At 43.2% G+C, this 19,138-nt stretch overlaps 2 protein-coding genes across 3 annotated transcripts in view; both read left to right on the top strand.

Moving 5' to 3' along the window:
• PLEKHA8 (pleckstrin homology domain containing A8) overlaps positions 1-10,463 on the top strand; it is a 99,503-nt gene extending 89,040 nt beyond the window's left edge. Inside the window, exon 14 of the mRNA XM_023188365.1 lies at positions 9,266-10,463. Coding sequence (XP_023044133.1) covers positions 9,266-9,307 — 42 coding nt within the window. The 3' untranslated portion in view covers positions 9,308-10,463. The remainder of the gene's footprint in view (positions 1-9,265) is intronic.
• Positions 10,464-14,766: 4,303 nt separating this feature from the next.
• MTURN (maturin, neural progenitor differentiation regulator homolog) overlaps positions 14,767-19,138 on the top strand; it is a 29,380-nt gene continuing 25,008 nt past the window's right edge. The window contains exon 1 of one of the 2 annotated variants that reach the window (XM_023188388.1): positions 14,767-15,292. In XM_023188388.1, the coding sequence (XP_023044156.1) occupies positions 14,771-15,292 (522 nt within the window). In that variant the 5' untranslated portion in view covers positions 14,767-14,770. The remainder of the gene's footprint in view (positions 15,293-19,138) is intronic. The other variant, XM_023188387.1, reaches the window with a different exon arrangement.

Raw genomic sequence — 19,138 nt, 5'->3', positions numbered from 1 at the left:
CTTCTCTGTGCTATCAAAAAGCTAAGAACTTGGTCATTAGGGAATTGCAAATCAAAGCCACGATGAGATACCTCTTCATACTCAGTAGGATGGCTATAATACAAATAATTTAAAAAACAAACAAAAAAACAGAAAATAACGTGTTGGCAGGTGTTAAAAGAAAAAACTTTAGACAAATTAAATTTAACAGAGTTTAACTGAGTAAACAACAATTTGAGAACGGGGCAGTCTCTAGAATCAGGGCTGTTACGTGGTCAGCTAACATTTACGGACAGAAAAGGGAAAGTAACGTACAAAAAGGCAGAAGTGAGGTACAAAAACAGCTGGATTGGTTAGCTCAGGGTTTGCTGTATTTGAATACAGTTTAAACAGTTGGCTGCCTGTGATTGGCCATACTAAGACTTGTAAAGGAAAGCAACATGCCTGTGATTGGCCAGAACTCTGCGATTGGTGCAAGTGTAGGTTACAACAGTCTGTTTACATATCCAATTAGGTTCCAGTTAAACCTTTAGGCTGAACTTAAACATGTAAGGAGGCAGCTTCATGCTAATTAATTTAACACAGTGATGTAGAGAAATTGGAAAAAACACAACTAAGAACCAATTTTAAAGTCACCAGTCAGGTCTAGTTTGGGTGAAATTAATGAATGTTCACTTGAGAGCATTAGTTGAAACTTCCTGTAATTCAGTTGGCTTGATTGGTGGCCACCTTGCTTTGGTTAAAGATACAAATAAGGGACTTCAAACACTGTAAGTAGGTTTCTGGTCTGCTTCTCTAAGCATTAGTACCACAGGTAGAATGATCATGTAATTGATCATCCAAACTGTGACAATTATTTCCAAGACAAATGCTAAAACAAAAAGGACACTGGGACAATAGGCCAACCCATGGCTGCCTTTGCTGGAGAAATACCAGTAACATATTGACAACCAGAGAACTGACTTTTTCTTTACCAAATCAATCATGGTAGATTTTACCATTAATCTGTTTAACCTGTCGGAAAAATGTAACAATGGCCCAATGACTGAACCAAAGGATATATACTGTGATTTACTAGGAAGCAGCAGTGGCAGGGTTCCACATGAAAAAATAGGTATCTTTTTCTCTTTTTCAGGTCTGCCTCTTCTTTGACCCATGCATGCTACCATTTTCTTCCATGGGAGGTTGGTCAGAAAGTGGCAGCTCAGGGTAGATGTCAGGAAGACAGTGGTCAGAAACAGACCCAGAGAGGGATTTGGGCCACTGTGATAAGAGGAGTGGTCAAAGGTATGAAGAATTTACAGTTTATTGGCTGGGCATAGTGACTCATGCCTGTAATTCCAGCACTTTGGGTGGCTGAGGTGGGCGGATCACTTGAGATCAGGAGTTTGAGACCAGCCTGTCCAACATGGTGAAACTCCTTCTCTACTAAATATACAAAAATTAGATGGGTGTGGTGGTGGGAGCCTGTAATCCCAGCTATTTGGGGAGCTGAGGCAGGAGAATCACTGGAACCCAGAAGGCGGAGGTTGCAGTGAGCAGAGATTGCACCACTGCACTCCAGCCTGGGTGACAGAACGAGACCCTGTCTAAAAAAAAAAAGAAAAGAAAAGAAAAAAAAAAAAAACCCTACAGTTTATTGATTTCCTTTTCTTTACAAGGAAAAACAGTTGGCTGCCTTCATGTGTGACTTTTAATCTTGTATCTCTGCCCAGAGGCACATTTTGGAGATGATGCTGTTTAAATTTCCAAATCAATAAATAAGCAGGGTCAAAGATCCAAAACTAGCAAATTGCTATTTCCAGGAAAAGATGCTGGCCTTGTCAATGTGATTCTGTCCTGCACATACCAGGGAGTTCACACTTTTCCTGCCCAGTCCTAGAGTTGCTTGGAGCTATTCATTCTACAGAAGTTCCATCCAACTATCTTGGTATGATTGCCACAAAGAACTTTTGAAGAGGGCTGAACTAGGTGGGCCTTAGAGACCTATAAAGGAAAGTAATATGCCTAGATTTTTATGTGTATATAAAGCACTGTAAGCGCTATGACTAGAGAAATGAGAATGTCAGTGTGAAACTTTTTGTGATTCTGCCTGGGCGTCCATCAGATGGCCTTTCTTCTAAGAGGTAGAATCAGAACACATTGGCTGAGAAGCTGCTGTAGAAAACTGGCCCATCTGGCTATTCTAATTGTTTCAGAAAAGAAATACCACTGTATCTATATATGGATCTCTTGGTGTCCTCACTGCCAAATATACATAGATCATATAAGACCCTAAAACTGTTATCTGTTATGCTTTTGGCTACACTTTCCACTGGGCTTTTCCCCCCCACTTTCTTAAATAAGGTTATTATGACTCACATTCAGCTTCCTATATTCTATGAATTCACCCCCTTCCAAGAAGTTGTTTTTTAAAAATCATGATTGTCTAAAAGCCTTATAGTTGTAAATTTCTCCTTTCCTTATGGTAGTACCTTGCTGTCTGTATAGAAAAACAACCACAATGTAACTGTTGAAATAGATACCTTTTGCAATGTCTTCCCAGCTCAGTACCCCCTTCCACTGAGAATATCTCCATCTCCATAAGACATAATGTTTGTGATGGCTCACTCTGCTCTCCTGTCCTTGAAGGGACTCCTGAGTTTGAGGTGAGCCAATCAAATTGGAGCTGGGGTTCAGTAACAGACAACCTGTTAACTGGAATGAGGGTAATGGAAACTGATGAGCAGAAGCTGCCATCGTAGAAAAGCATTCTCATCCACATGCTAGGAGAAGCAGGAAAGTGGATATTTTAAGAGAAGAACAGAACAGATGTGCAAAGTAAAGGATGGAAAATGATCTGGCTAGAGACAAAGAAGAGGAGGGGTGGGAGAGAGAGAGGAAGGGACTGGAAATAGTAGTTCCTGGTAGTTTTCTAGTTCCTTGTTCTCAGCTGTCATGAAACCCACTCCTGTCCTTGGGTTCTGTGAGATATTCTGGACTTTTATACAAAGGTCTCCTGACTTTTTCCCCCTTAAGCTAGCTTGAATGAGTTCCTGTTATTGACAACCAGAAGACCATTGACTAAGATAACTAGAACCTACTTCATCTTCTCATCTGTTTTGAGTCCCAGAACAGAAGAATGAACCTGGATTCTTCCTGAATTAGTGAAATACAATTATAGATATTTAGATCTAATAGAATCTAATCCAACATATTTATTTTATGGATGAAACAGTAGTGTCCAAGGAAATTACATGGCTTACCCAAGGTCAAGGTCACACAGTTAGGGGATAGTAGAATTGGAACTAAACCTTAGGTCATTTGAATGTCAGTCTGGCTTTCTTTCCACTAAACAAATCTGCCTTTTAAGGAAAACATTCAGCATCACACTTGGTGCAGAGCCCCTTTGCTCCCTCTTCTGAATGATGTGGTAGATCCTGCAATCAAGGGATTCCCGTCCTCAAACACAGTGGTGGGCCAAGGATCCAGGCTGAGCTTTTAGAGTATCACAGTAGCATCAGTGATTGGCTCAGAGGTGGGCTTCAGCTCCAAGTAGAACTACTTAAGGACTTTTTAGGGAGAATAATCAGGCACTTAGAAGGAGAGAATGTGGATCTCTCGTTTTTGAGCTCTGAGAAATTAAGGATCACATGAGCTTAGAGCTGCTAGGGGTTGTCTTTTCAGCATGAGAAGACAGCCTGCTGAAGAACAGAGCCAGCACAGAGGAAAACAGAACCAAGAGATGGAGAGAGATAGATACCCGATAACTTTACCTGGGCATCTAGATTTAGCCATGCCTGAAGTTATCCAGTTCCTGAACTTATCAGTTACCTGACCCAGTGCATTTCCTTTTCTACTTAAGCTAGTTTGACTTGACTTTCTAGTATATGCAGCCAAGTAAGGTATAATACCAAAACATTGATGGCTAATCCTAGTTTAACTTTATATACTTTTGCTTCTTATTTTTATATGCTACAGAGAGGCTATATCTATGGGTCATTGTAAACAGATGTCAACTATTTTGGTTAAAATGTATTTAATATGACTTACTAAGACTAAACTAGGAGAAGTAGTGACAAATACAACTGTGTGTGTGCTTTTGTTTTCCAAGGAAGAAGAATAATTTTGTCCTAAAGCAGTAGATGGGCTTTTTTCGTTTGTTTCTGACCTCTTTTACACTTTTAGGACTTAGGGAGGACCCCAGAGAACTTTTGTTATGTGGGTTCTGACTATCAATATTTACTGTATTAAAAATAGAAACTGAAAATCTTTAAAATATTTAGTGATTCATTTGAAGATAGCAATGATGAATGCATGTGAACACAAATAATATCTTAGTATTATTATAAAATTAGTTTTGACCCTGCAGGCCCCCTGAGATCTGTTCTAAAGAAAAATGTCAGTTTGTGTGGGATAAAAAAGAGCAAAATGTAGGACAAACTTGGAAAGTGAGTTTTATTTGCCTTCGTTTATAATACTTGAGTCTGAAAAGGAGCTCCATAATCTGTTGAAATCTTAGCAAAGTTTGCCTAATTTTGGTAAGCCTTTTTCGTTGTTTTACTGATTAATGCTTTCACCGACGATGTAAAAGGTTATTCATTACTTACTGTGTAATGTGCCTGGATAGCAAAGATTCTAGGTCTTACCAGAATAATTTCCTGTGCTTTCTGTTGACCTTACTAGATCCTCGACTATTTAAAAAGAAAAAGTACAAAAGGTTTTCACTTATGAAAGAGCAAAGGTTCTTTTTAATCATGTTGCCTTCTATGTTTATTTCAAAATGCTTTTTTTGTGACTCAAATAAGTAATAAAGTATTGTTTCTAAGGCACCCAAGATCCTATCTTAATTGAGCATTCAAATATGTTCTGATAAGTTTTTTTTTTTTTTTTTTTTTTTTAATTTTTGTTCTCACAAAAAAATCAGATCTTAAATTTAGGAAAAAATTTAAAAAGATCAGATTTTTTTTTTTTTTTGCCATTCTTTCATCATAATTTTTTAAACTTTTTTATGGTAGTAAAATACATGGAACGTAAAATTTAACATTTTCCCTATTTTTTAATATACAGAAAATTAGGGTATCTATTACACCTAAAATATCGTTGAGATTTTCCAGTGGGTCCCTTGAAAATCACAAACTTGTTTCTTTCATCACATAAAAAGATAAGGGTTAGGTTTCTTTGATGTGTTACTATTGTAGGATTTGTATGAGAAGAGTTATCAAACCAGAGAAGGTACTTAGTCTTTCCTAGGTTAAATTTGTGTAGATAAAATATTGTTAATGTAACTATTTCAGAAATGGCATACAGATGGTCCCTAACTTATAATGGTTTGACTTATGATTTTTCAACTGGGTTTATTGGGGTAGTAAATGCATTTTTGACTTCTGACATTTTTGATTTACGATGAGTTTATTGGGATTTAACCTCATTGGAAGCCAAGGGGCATCTGAAACTCCAGGAAATCCCTGGAGATTTATCAGTGCCCTGGCTGTCCATGATTTATTTTTACCCTCAAGGAAAACACTGATCAAACTCTTATGAAATTGGTTTGTTGTGTTTTCTTGTATTTATCAGAGTCCTGACAATGCTTTGCCCAATGGTATTAGACAACAGTGTAGTGTTCTCAATCCTAATTTCAGTTATTATTTAAAATGTTTCCTTAGCCTGGCCACAGTCTTAGATTTTTAATTTGAATTTACTATCTCCTAAGCTAGTTGTTTTCAACTATGGAGTTTTATAAAAAATAAAATGCCTAGGCCCTACTGCTGAATCTCTTTACCTCATATATTTGGTGTATTATATATCATAATTATGTTATATCTCAATGTATTTTTCTCTATAAAAATTGTGTTCCTCCATTTTTATAAATCAGATTTTTTTGAATGCAAACTTAATTATTATCCTTAGAGACAACTTGCCTATTTTTTTATTTTTATTTTTTGGAACGGCTTTATTATCTTTGGCATGCCACAGAAGCAACCACATTTCTTTACTGGTTGCATTATAATTATGCACCCCTCATCTGACCTGTCACATTTGAGGGCTACCAGTTATAAATTACAAACAGCCATCTGCAGACTTTTTTTTTTTTTTTTTTTTTTTCACTCTGAGGCTTGTGTGAAGGCCCTGCTATGAGCTACAGGCCAGATTTTGTGTCTTCAGCCAAGGACAGTCTCAGGCTTGTACTAAGGCCCTGCAGGCTTGTGTGAAGACCCTGCTATAAGCTACAGGCCAGATTTTGTGTCTTCAACCAAGAAAGACAGTCTCAAAGCTTCATGGAGAAGGACTGTATTGGATACTTCAAACTGTTGACACTTTAAAACATAGACTCTTGGGTATAGCTTTCTGAGCTGATATCTCTTAGATAACTCTCAGCTCAGATGAGTAAACTCAGTCAGGATCTCTAGGACTCCTTTTAGTCTGGAGAACTGCTAACCCAAGATCCTCAGAACAAGAATTTCTTACATAAGACTAAATGAACTGAGGAGGGAAATTTTATTATGTTTTTTAAAATAATGTTGTTGATTTTGTTTCAATGTTCTATAGTCTGGTTGTATACATAAACCAATTTTTTCTAAGCTATCTACAACCTATAAAATTTAGTAGACTAGTTTTGTAATTTGTATTAGTTCATTTTCACACTGCTGGTAAAGACTTACCAGAGACTGGGCAATCTGCAAAAGAAAGAGGCTTAATGGACTCACAGTTCCACATGGCTGGGGAAGCCTCACAATCATGGTGGAAGTTGAAAGGCACGTCTCACATGGCAGCAGACTAGAGAACTTGTGCAGGGAATCTCCTCTTTATAAAACTATCAGATCTCGTGAGAGTTATTCACTATCATGAGAATAGCATGGGAAAGACTCGCCCCCATGTTTCAATTATCTTCCACTAGGTCCCTCCCACAACATGTGGGAATTAATGGGAGCTACAGTTTAAGATGAGATTTGGGTGGGGACACAGCCAAACCATATCATAAACTGAATGAAACATCTAAAAATTGTATTTGATTCTCACTGATCCTATAGAATCCAGAAACTTACTCAGTTCTTTGCTTTTCATGGCAATATAGTTATATGTAAAAGCTCAACAGGAATATCTTTTCCTTCTTACTAGGATATAATTGGATGAATCAGTTGTACAACCAGGGCCTTACCTGGAGTGTCCTTTTTGAGAATGATGCTTATTTTATCAGATGTGACCAGCCACTTTTCAGAAGCTAAAGTTGACTTTACTTATGGAGCCAATGCATACAAAGCCTTCCTAAGAAAACTGGCTGGTGTCTGGCTTATAGGATCCCAGCCTTACAGGAGGTGAGGAATATTATTCCTGTCAGGCCAGAAACTCAAGAAATTTGGAGGAATTTAAAAAGAAAGAAATTAACTCAAACATATAGATACTATGGGTGACATTTTTTGGTAAGAGGTTCTAAAAGATCATTTGGGATTCCTTATTCAAACTTTTAGACAGAAGTTAACTTTGTAAGTGATTAATACTATATGGACCTGGATTTTGCAAGCCAAACTTAAGAATAATCTTCCTTTGAAATTGTTATGATCACGAAAGGAAAAAGGACACCAGGGAAAAATTGTGAAAGACTTTGAAATAGACCGAAAGGTGGACTGGTGTCTTCAGTGGAAAACTATGCCTTGTTTTAGAGCACCCCCTTCCAAGTTTTCTGATTCTATACATGATGTGCCTTTCATTATCTTTGAGCTCCTATATAGAACACTTATAGGAATGTAAAAAGTTCTTGTCTATAGAAATAAAAATTGTGTTCCGTGAATAGCAATTGATTATTGTCCCATGGATATTAACCAGTTTTATATCTATTTGTACATTCATTTCAGCATTCCTGATTCAACGATAAAAGTGTAGTACATTGAATTCTCCTAGATAGCATCTTATTAGTTCCCTTATGAGTTAATTAAGAAGTTAAATAAAATCTGTGATGTTTCATCGTGTATTTTTATGTGTCATGATTTTACCTTTTTTAAAAAAGTATCCTTTAAAGTTATTTGCTTATTGTTTATTTTCCTATTTCTTTGCTTTCACACTTTCTCTATTAGAAATTGTGTCTCTTGTAAACAGCATATAGATGAGTTTTGCTTTATTTTATTGATTGATTGATTGATTGATTGATTGATTTTGAGACAAAGTCTTGCTCTGTCACCCAGGCTGGAGTGCAGTGGCATGATCACAGCTCACTGCAGCCTCAACCTCCTGGGCTCAAACGATCCTCCCACCTTAGCCTCCTAAGTAGCTGGGATTACAGACACAGGCCACCATGCCCAGCTAATGTTTTATTTTTTGTAGAGACAAGGTCTCACTATGTTGCCCAGCCTGGTCTCAAATACCTGAGCTCAAGCAATCCTCCTGCTTTGGCCTCCCAAAGGGCAGGGTTTATAGGTGTGAGTCACTGTGCCCGGCTGTTTGGTTTATTCTGTCTGGCACTCTATGTGTTCATCTGTGGGTGAAGTCACACATTGATTCCCACATTCACATTGATTATGATTACACTTAATTGGAATTAGTTATTCCACTTTGGCTTCTTTTTATTCCTTTCTCGCTATCTACTGGATTGATGGAGATTTTTTTTTTATTTCCCATTTTTCTTTCTACTCGTTTGGAATTTTTCATTCTTTTTCTAATACTTAGTGGTTACCTTTGTGGCAGAGACTGTTAGATGCCCTGTGTCTTAGTCCATTTTTGTTGCTATAAAAGAATACCTGAGGCTGGGTAGTTTATAAAGAGAAGGGATTTATTTGGCTCATTGTTCTGCAGGCTGTACAAGCAGCATGGCACCAGCATCTGCACCTGGTGCAGGCCTCAGGCTGCTTCCACTCAAGGTAGAAAAGAGAAGGGGAGCCTGTGTGGAGAGATCACAAGGCAAGAGAGGAAGGAAGGTAGGGGAGGGGGCAGGCTCTTTTTAACAACCAGCTCTCGGGAGTGAACAGAGTGAGAATTCACTCATTATGGCAAGGATGGCACCAAGCCATTCATGTGTGATCCACCCCCACGAGCCAAACACCTCCCACTAGGCTCTGCCTCCACCACTGGGGATGAAGGTTCAACATGAGGCTTGGAGGGTCAAATATTCAAACTCTAGCACCCTGCAATAGTCATTCTCCTTTTCTTCCTTAGCAATAAAATTCTGGAAAATATACCTTGCTGAAAAACTACTGATACAAAGGAAACAATAATATGTAACAGGAAGTTGCTGGTTGGGACTAAAAGAGTAATTACAGTTGGCCTGTGTTCCTCTGTCCTTCCCCCTTTTATCCTGCTTGGAACGTGGGTGTAGATGGAACTCCGGAAACCATCATGGACCATGAGGCAACTCTGAGGATGGAAGCCACACACTAAGGATGGTAAAGCAGAAAGAAGAGCTAAAACCCTGATGATTAAGAAGCGGCCAATTCCAGCCTGCACTGCCCACCTCCAGATCTCATTCATGTGAGAAACAAAGAGAAACTTCTATCTTGTTCAAGTCACTTTAGTCAAGATTTTTATTATCAGATGAATGCAGTTTCTAATTGATACACCTTAAAATGTTCAACATGTACACCTGATTTAACAAAATCTAGAATTAAGTCAATACCTCTACATGCATTATAGAACAAAGGTCACTGCTGTAAGAACTTTGGGTATATAGTCAAATTCCTCACATTTTTAAAATCTTGTTTAAATCATTGCATTCCTTCCCCATCTCACTCTGTCACACACTCACATATTTATTTTCTCAGATCCTTACAAGTTCATAAGGCATATGTCCTTATTCCATTTTTACAGATGAGAAAACTGGGGTTTGCAGGGGTTAAGTAACTTCTCCAAGATCACACAATTAATTCGTGGCAAAGTCATAATTTGAAGTCTTTTCTAACGCCCAAATGTTTCCATTGTGTCACATATCTGAGCTGTGCTCTTTCCATTAGCCACTTCCCCATTATCATAGCTGATGACATGCACACCCACCATCTGGGGCAGGCTTTAGTACAGCACTCTGTGCCATCATCCAGATCACCGAATCATAGTAAATGGGTGTGTCATAAGAGATAAGGCTGCCATAGAATCACAGCAGCTTCTGGCTTAGTAAATTACCTGGATACACACCTTTTCCTAGAGGAAATCCCACATCTTCGTAGGAGATCTGGTGTAATGCTCTTGGGACCTCTCTCTAGAGGACAAGCTAATATCACTGGGTACTAGTAAGCCTCAACAAACATAATAGAGACAGAACTGTCATCGTTATCAGAAAAGTAACAGAGAAAAATGTTAAAACAATGGTTTTGTGACCTTAAAGTCTGTGTTAGTCCCTTAGCACCACCACTGAGAATTTGCCGAAAGGGACGTTTTTTGTGTTGGGCTTACTGAAGGAAGCCCCTGAAAGTGTTCAGAAATAGGGAAAATGAGAAACTGTTTCAGCTGAAAATACGGGCAAGGGGGAATCACTGAAGAAGACAGAATATTGAAGTGTTCAAATGAATAAAGAAGCTAAAAACCAAATCGTAAGTATTTCTGTTTCTTTGACATATATAAAAGGAAAATGTTTACCAGGTGAATGTGATCAGCTAGGCATGTTTTGAAGGCAAATGTAACCAAATCATGTAACCCCTAACTTGCTCAAATTCTACATCCCAACCTTTCAGAGGAATGTCCAAAAAAGAAATAATTTTGTAAAAACTAAGGTTGGAAGATTCAGGAAGAAAATTCAGAATGAATTTTCCTAGCCCCAGAGTAGGAGGCTGAAGGAAATCATTTTCCAGAGCTTTACTGGGCATTTGGGATAAAGCACCATGACTCATTTATATAGATCTTCAACTTTTGCTGATCTTCCAACTTGATTTTCTTTCAGACTCTAGTTGCAGTGACACATAAACTTGGGCACAGGCTTAACTCATGTCTGCCCTCTACTTATCCTCCCCGCCCCACTGCTGGGCTCATTGTTCTGGAGCGCAGTGCAGGGAGAAGACAGCTCTCATCCTTCCTGTGTTGCTCTCCTGGGAGTCATTTCTCCAGATCCTATGGTCTTTTCACCTCTCCCATCACCACTGTGACAAATCAAACACCTCTCTCCTGACCACCATCTCATGGAACCCGGGGTCTACAGTTCCTCTTGATACAATGAGACAACCTTGGGCTCAGGTGAAGGGTAAAGGTGGAACCAGCTATGCTTCCCTCTCTACCTACCTCCTCCTACTGTATAACGCCTATGTGGATAGAGCAGATTTATCAAAAAAGTAGGGCTCATTAAACAGACTTACAACATAGGAGTGAGTGAATCAAAGGTCAAATTATGTTAACATCAAACTTACACTAGAATAAAAGCCATGGAGAACTTGAGAACAGAGATGGGCAGAAGAGTCAGCATTAGCAGGACAGTCTAGGGTGGCCTGTAGATTCCATACTGAGCTCCTGATGTCCTAGCCAGTGGGGTTTGAATATGTCTCCTCTTCTTGCCAACACACTTCTCCCAAAGGCAAATGGTGATTTTCAGAGACAGCAATGTCCAGATTTCTATAAATGAACAGAAACATTCCTTAAATACAATGAAGATTGTACAACTCTGCCTGCTGGTGGGGATACGTTTTTTGGTTTGTTTGTTTTGTTTTTTGAGATAGGGCTTCCTTCTGTCACCTAGGCTGGAGGGCAGTGGTGTGATCATGGCTCACTGCAGCCTCGACCTCCAGGACTCGAGGGATTCTCCCACCTCAGCCTCCCAAGTAGCTGGGACTACGGGCACATGCCACCATGCCCAGCTAATTCTTATATTTTTAGTACAGCCAGGTTTTCACCATGTTGCCCAGGCAGGTCTCGAACTCCTGGGCTCAGTCATCCACCCACCTTAGCCTCCCAAAGTGATGGGATGATTATAGGTGTGAGCCACCACGCCTGGCTGGGGAGAAGTTTTAATTTTCCTTCTACTTCCAAACCATGGCCAAAGGCTATAGGAACACAAGAAAGGGGGTATGGGAGCCCCTGGTGTTTCTTCACCTACTGGCTGCACAAAACACCTGGCTGGAGTTCTGAAATGACCACTGCCCTGTGCATGAGGTCTAAATACATCCCTACAACCTGGGATGCCTCACAGAACTCTCCCCAAGCAGAAGGGAGGCAGGGCAAAGGTTTATGATCTTCTTAGCTAAGCAACTGTTGCCTTTTCCAGTTGTTCTAAGGAAACAAAGTTTCAAGCAGCCTCTGCGGATGAACTTTCCAGGATGAATTTCAGCTGCGTTATGTGCACACCCTTTCCATTAGTTAGTAAAAATGACCAAAACACGACTGTTTGACTTTCTCTCGAAATCTGTGGTTCTCACGTAGGGGCAATTTTGCACTCTGGGGACATTTGGCAATGTCTGGAGAAATTTTTGCTTGTCACAGTGGAGAGAGGGGAGGGTAGAGAGAGATGCTACAGGCATCTAGTGGCTGGAGGCCAGGGAATGTGGCTAAAAATCCTGCAATGTGCAGGACAGCCTCCAATAACAAAGAATTTTTGGCTTCAAATATCAATAGTGCTGCTGTTGAGAAACCCTGCTCTAAAGACGTGGGGAAAAAATGAGATTTAGGTTCATCTGTGACCAGTATTACCAATCATATCATCCTCATGTCACTCCTGAATTTTACTTTAAAAATTCATAAGCTGATCTTCTTACACATCATCCCTAAGAAGTAGATTAAGAGTAATAATGGCATGTACTGAGTTTACTACGTGCTAGGTTCTGGAATAAGGACTTTATATACCTTATGTCACTGTTGTCCCTGTTTTCAGAAAAGAAAACTGAGTTCCGAGCAATGAAGGAAGTTGCAGCTGGACATAAAACTTAAAATGGCAGAGGGAGGGATCAATGCAGACATGGAGTTCTGAAGCTTTCGCTGTTGCTCTCAATGCATTTCTAAGGAAACCCAACAGTATCCATTTCACTGACCAATTGCTTTGTACCCCAAATTCTATTTTTCATAAGAACTTTTCATTTTCTGACAAAAACTATTTGTTAAATAAACATAACTTCATACGTGATCATTCATCACTCGGAGCAAATTTGACTATTTCAAAACACATGGATTAAAAACAAAACAAAACAAAACTCCTTCTTTCCCAAAAAGGAAAAAAGGAATGTATTTTTCATATTTTCATCTCAAATCTAAGGAATTCATTTTTGGAACACATATTATGCTTTAAAAAGTGGTGCCAGGTAAAACTGCAAGGAAGCTTGTGCTATCTGGAGATACCCATACTTTCTTTTTAAAGGAACATTTTGTAACTTTACAACAGCATATTGCATTTTTATATTCATGTGCCTATCTCCTTCATTGTCCTGTGTATGAGTTTTCTACTGCTGCATGAAGAATTTAAACAGACCTCACAGCTTAAAACAACACCTATGTATTAGTCCACAGTTCTGAAAGTCAGAAGTCCCAGCACAGCCATGGCATCACTGGGTTCTCCCTCAGGTTCTGCCAAGGCAGAAATCATAGTAATAGGCTCAGTTCTTGTCTGGAAAAGACAAGTTTGAGAAAAAAATCTGCTTTTGAAGCTCATTCGGGTTGTTGGCAGAATTCAGTTCTTTGCAACATTGGCCTAGGCAAATAATTTATGACTAAAATCCCAAAGGAAGTGCAACAAAAACAAGAATAAATGGGCCTTAATTAAACTAAAAAGCTTCTGCACAGTAAAAGAAATAATCAACAGAGTAAATAGACAACCTACAGAATGAGAGAAAATATTTGCAAACGCATCTGACAAAGGACTAATATCCAGAATCTACAAGGAACTCAAACAACTCAACAAGAAAAAAACAACCCCATTAAAAAGTGGGCAAAGGACATGAATAGGTATTTCTCAAAAAAGACAAACAAGTGGCCAAAGAACATATGAAAAAATGCTCAGCATCCACTAATCATCAGAGAAGTGCACATTAAAACCACAATGAGATACAATATCACACCAGTCAAAATGGCTATGATTCAAAAGTCAAAAGACAACAGATGTTGACGAGGGTGCAGAGAAAAGGAAACACATATACGTGTTGGTGGGAATGTAAATTCGTGCACAGTGTCTGGTTCAGAAGACACACTTTAAAGAAAAAAGCTGGCTGAATGTTTACAACGTGTCTGTGTTTGTGGTGTTCAAGTCCTGCGGGCGAGGACCCTAGTGCATTTTCTGCAATCCAGTAATGCCTGTCCGGTACATGGCAGCCAGTGAGCACTCAACAGGTGCAATCGTTGGGCCACACACTCTTGTTTTAAAATGTGCTTTATCCTCTTGACCTTTTTAGGTTATGCAATGTGAATTCAAGCTGAATAATACTGAAGCCAGTCTTATGAGGCTTATTTCTAAGAAATATTCAGCTTTATGTAACGCAAATAAAAAAAAATCACACGCCCTTCCTTTGCAAGTGAACATTCATATTAGTGTCTGATAACTGCATTAAGAAGACACATTCCTTATATCAATCGGAGAACAGAACTTTCGTTTCTGCAAAAAGAAAAACTCCCTTTTCCCTAGATTTTCTCAGCTCCTCCAGTGCTAGCGTCAGAGAAGGTCCAAGTTATCTGCAGTTCTTTGGCCTCCCTTGTATTTAAATCGCATTTGGGTAAAACGCTTCGTGGGCTTTCTAACTCCACAGAAACGCTAACCAGGTATTGGGCGCTCGCACCGCTTCCAGGTAACCAGCGAAGCTGCGGATTCCAGGCCCGCGCTGTGACGTCACCGGGCTCGCAGGCCGCGGCGCGGTCTCAGGCGCCGGTGATTGGCTGGGGTCCATGACGTCACGGCCCGGGGCGGCCCCGCGATGGCCAGGGCCCCGGGATGCTCCGGGTTTGTTTAAAAATAAAGAGGGGCGGGAGCGCCCAGGAAAATCCGGGCGCCCACGGGGGTGCCGGCTGCCCCTCCCGCCGCCCCGCGTCCCGGCCCGGCCGCGTCAACCCCCTCGGCGGCCCGCAAGGGGGCGGGGGGAGGCGGGGCGGAGGAGGAGCCGCGGGCGCGGCGCCGCGCTGTCCCCGGCCGCCGCCCGCCCCACTCAGCACCGCATGTAAACAGTCCCCGCCGGCCCAGCCCGGCCCCGGAGGAGCCCGCGCAGGCCGAGCCGAGCGCCGCGCTGCCCGCCCGGGAGGAGGGCGCCGAGGAGCGGGAGGGCGGGCGGCGGCGGGAGGCGGGCGCGGGGCCGCAATGGATTTCCAGCAGCTGGCCGACGTTGCGGAGAAATGGTGCTCCAACACGCCCTTCGAGCTCATCGCCACCGAGGAGACCGAGCGCAGGATGGATTTCTACGCCGACCCCGGCGTCTCCTTCTATGTGCTGTGTCCGGACAACGGTTGCGGCGACAATTTTGTGAGTGCCTGGGGGAGGGACCGCTGGAGCCGGCGGGAGTGTGGACGCGGCGGTGCATCCCCGCGCCCGGGCTCCCGCGCGGTGGGCGGCGGTGGGCGATTAGTGGGGGGGCGTAACCCTCGCCCTACTCCCCGCATGCTCCGCGGGGAAGCCCCGGGCCGGGTGGTGCGGCCTCCGCGCCCCGGGTGGGGCCCGGTGGGCGGCGGGCAAGGCGCCCGGAGGATCCGGGGAGCCGGGTCGGGTCGGGAGGTGTGGCGTCCCCCTAAAGGCCACCACTCTCCCCGCTGTTGCGGGCGCCGTTTCGGGAATCCGACCTGGCGGCCAGAGCGCGTTTCCTGGCGTGGAGCATCCCTGGGGTGTGGGTGTCACCCGCGCCCGAGCAGCCTGGGCTGGGGCGCACAGATCCTCCGGCAGGAGCCCAGGTCCAGAGCTTCCCACATCCAGGCGTCCCGTCCAGGTTAGGAATCCCGCTCCCCTCCCGTGCCCAGCCTCGGCTCCTCGCCTTGCCCCTCCCGGGAGAACCCCGCTCCCCGCCCTCGCGGGTTAGTCCTTGCACTGCCTGTTTGGACACAAAGCTCTGTCCATACTAGCGATGCCCGATCTCCTGGACCTTCGTTGCGGAATTACACCCCGGATCTTAATACGCACGCGCGCCTGCGCATACACCCCCAACACACACTTATGCTCACACACTCACCCTCACACGCGCACACTCACGCACACACGCGGGCACGCCTCTCCCCCTGCCCCCGCGCTGCCCCCGCCGCCTCTCTGAGCTGCCCGAGAGGTATGTGTTGGCCCGGGCAGGTTCTCTCCAGCTGAGGCGGTGGCCCCAGCCTTGCTGAAGCCTGTCGGCTTTTCCAGATGAGGGGAAATCCCCTCAGCCCCGGCTCAGGGGGACCGGGAACTGGAACTGCGGTGTCCAAACCTTCCACTTTGAATCCTGCGCCCACCTGGGATCCCAGCTCTGGCAGTTGAGGAAGGGGATGCGGAGGGCAGGGGAGTCGGGGTGGGAGGGGCGGAGTAGGGCAAGCACGGTGCTCGTGAAGTGTTTGTAAGGATGGGGAATAAATAATGATCCCCAAATGTAAGATGGAGGCGGCCGTGGGCGCGGGTGACCGTGTGGTCGCCGGCCTTGTGGGCGGAGGTGGGGCGGTGTGGGGCGCGGCCTGGTGCAGGCTCCTCAGGTGGGGGAGACAAAGCTGGGCCGTGGTCCTGCAGCCGCGCGCCCTGACCACCTATGGGAAGTTCACGAAGGAGTTGGGGAGACTGCAAGACTGCTTTTCTTGGTCCTGGAGAGGTGAAGGCTTGTGTATGTCTGGCCAACAAAGCATTCCCTCCGCGCACACGCACCCCCCGAGGAGGGCAGGGATCCACCTGGACATTACAGAAGTGGCACTCCAGAAGAGGGCTGGCCTTGTGTGACAGCCAGATATGAGTTCTGGCTCTGTGACTGTGCTCAAATACCCACCCTGAGCTCAGTTTCCACATCCAAAAAAATAGGTATAATAATGCCAGCACCCAGGTGTTCATATAGGTGACTCACTGAATAGTCCCTGACACACAGCAAGAGCCCCACAAATTTGGGGTTAGAGACCTGGGGTTTCTCAGAATTTAGAGGTTGTCTCATTTTTTAAAGATCGTTGGTTTTCCCACCTGTAAAATGGGGCTAATCAGAATGCCTCCAGAAGAACCAACCGAACAATAATATTAATGCCTGTATGCCCATCTTAGCTGTAGGTAAAGTAAGTAAATAAGTGTTCTTTTTGCAAGGAGTGGGAGATCATTAAAAAGGGATTCACTCGATTGCAGAAGTGTGAGAAAACCCCCAGGATACAGTGGAAAGGGCACCAGAATCCAGCTGACTGTAAAATGTTAGGATTTGGCTAGGGTCCGTTCCAGCTCTGGGCTTCCTTCATCTGCCAGCGTCCTTTCTCCCTCCTGACCATGTGAAACAGGGCAAGAATGGCTCATGGTTCTGGATTTCACTGGGGAGAAGCCCACACAGCCTTCCTGCTGGGACTGCCCAGGCCATACCCAAAGAAATGACTCCAAAGACAGTAAGTGGGCCAGGAAGACAAAAGGCTGTTCTCTTGCCATGAGTATGTGTATCCAACCATCGTTCAGAAGTAAGAAGTGCTATATTATTTGTATCAGGCCTTTCTCTTGAGGCCATCCATATTTTAAGTATTTTCCTATCTGCGTGAGAAAAATGCTTGAAAGTGTCATGTAAACTGACAATTTAAATAGAATAGATAGAAAGACAGAGGCTGGGGGTGGGCAGATGATTCCTTGGGTGGAATGGAACTTTCTCCAAGTTCTGGAGGCTCTAATGGACAAGATGCCAACCTCAGGAGTTTTCTTAGCCAGACCTCTTGAATCTGTCCCAGGCTAGGTTTGTCAAGCTACTGGTGCCTCTAATAAGTATCCTGCCTCAGTTATTTTCTTTTTCCCAGGAAAATGTATGAAGCATTAGACAAAAATGTGAGATGAGTGGAATTTCTGTTAGTTGAAGGACTTAGCAATAAGAATATCTACGTGAGCATTTCTTGATTTACAAAAGTATTTCCACATCATTCATTCATTCATTCAGCAAACATTTATTGAGGGGTTTACTTTGTGCCAGGCCAGTGCTATCTAGAATACAAATAGGGTCTCTGCCTTCATGTTCCTGGGGCAATTTTTACTTGTCTAGGAAGCAGTGTGGTGTGGTGGTTAAGCACACAGGCTGTAGATCAGACTGTGTGGGTTTGCACCTCAGCTCCCCACATTTGTGTGCCTTGGGGAAGTTATTTAACCCCTCTATGCCATACTTTTTCTTTTTGTTTGTTTTTCTTTTTTTGAGACAGTCTTGCTCTGTCGCCCAGGCTGGAGTGTAGTGGCACAATCTCAGCTCACTGCAACCTCCACCTCCCGAGTTCAAGTGATTCTTGTGCCTCAGCCTCCCCAGTAGCTGGGATTAAAGGCATGCACCTCACACCCAACTAATTTTTCTATTTTTAGTAGAGACAGGGTTTGTTATGTTGCCTAGGCTGGTATCGAACCTCTGGGCTCAAGTGATCCTCCCAACTTGGCCTCCCAAAGTGCTGGGATGATAGGCGTGAGCCACTGTGCCTGGCTTCTATGCCATACTTTCTACATCTGTAAAATTGGGATGATAATATTAGTACCTCCTGAGCAGAGTTGTTTGAGAACAGTGTCTAAAGTAGGGGCAGCTTAGATAGTCTAAGCCACTGTCATTTTTCATCGTATCTCCTAACTTGTCTCCTTGCTTGTAACCTCCACCTCACTCTTACTGTAGTACTGAAGTGGGGATACTAAATAGATCCAAAATGACTGCTTGGGGAGACTGACTCTAAGCCACTCTCTACCCAGCAGTCATTTTGGATCTATTTAAAATATAAGCCAGATCGTGTCACCACTATTCCCCACCTCAGCTGAACTGACTTCCCATCTTTTATAATAAAACCTAAGCCCTTGCCTTGGCCTCAAGCCCCCACATGATCTACCTTCCTGCCACACAGAGCCTTCTAGTCCTCAGACGTGCCAAGTGCATTCCTGCCTCAAGGCCTTGGCTCTTGCGTTCTGTCTGCCTAGAACCCTCTTGCCCCAGATCTTTACACGGCTGGCTCCTCGATGCTCCTGAGGCCCAAGAGAAACCTTTCTGACGACATGTTCTTTCACCTCACCCTCTTTTATTCTTCCCATAGCACTCGTTAGACGTGGCATTCTCTTTTTGGTTTTCTGCCTCCCCAACTGGACTCTAAGCTTCATGAGAGCAGAGGCCTTGTCTGTGTTATCACTGTGTTCTGGCATTAGGAACAGCATCCAAACATGATGGGTGCT

Source organism: Piliocolobus tephrosceles, chromosome 8, assembly GCF_002776525.5.
Source record: "Piliocolobus tephrosceles isolate RC106 chromosome 8, ASM277652v3, whole genome shotgun sequence".
NCBI lineage: Eukaryota > Metazoa > Chordata > Mammalia > Primates > Cercopithecidae > Piliocolobus > Piliocolobus tephrosceles.
Note: the sequence above shows the minus strand (reverse complement) of the source record. Positions and strands in the feature narration are given on the sequence as shown.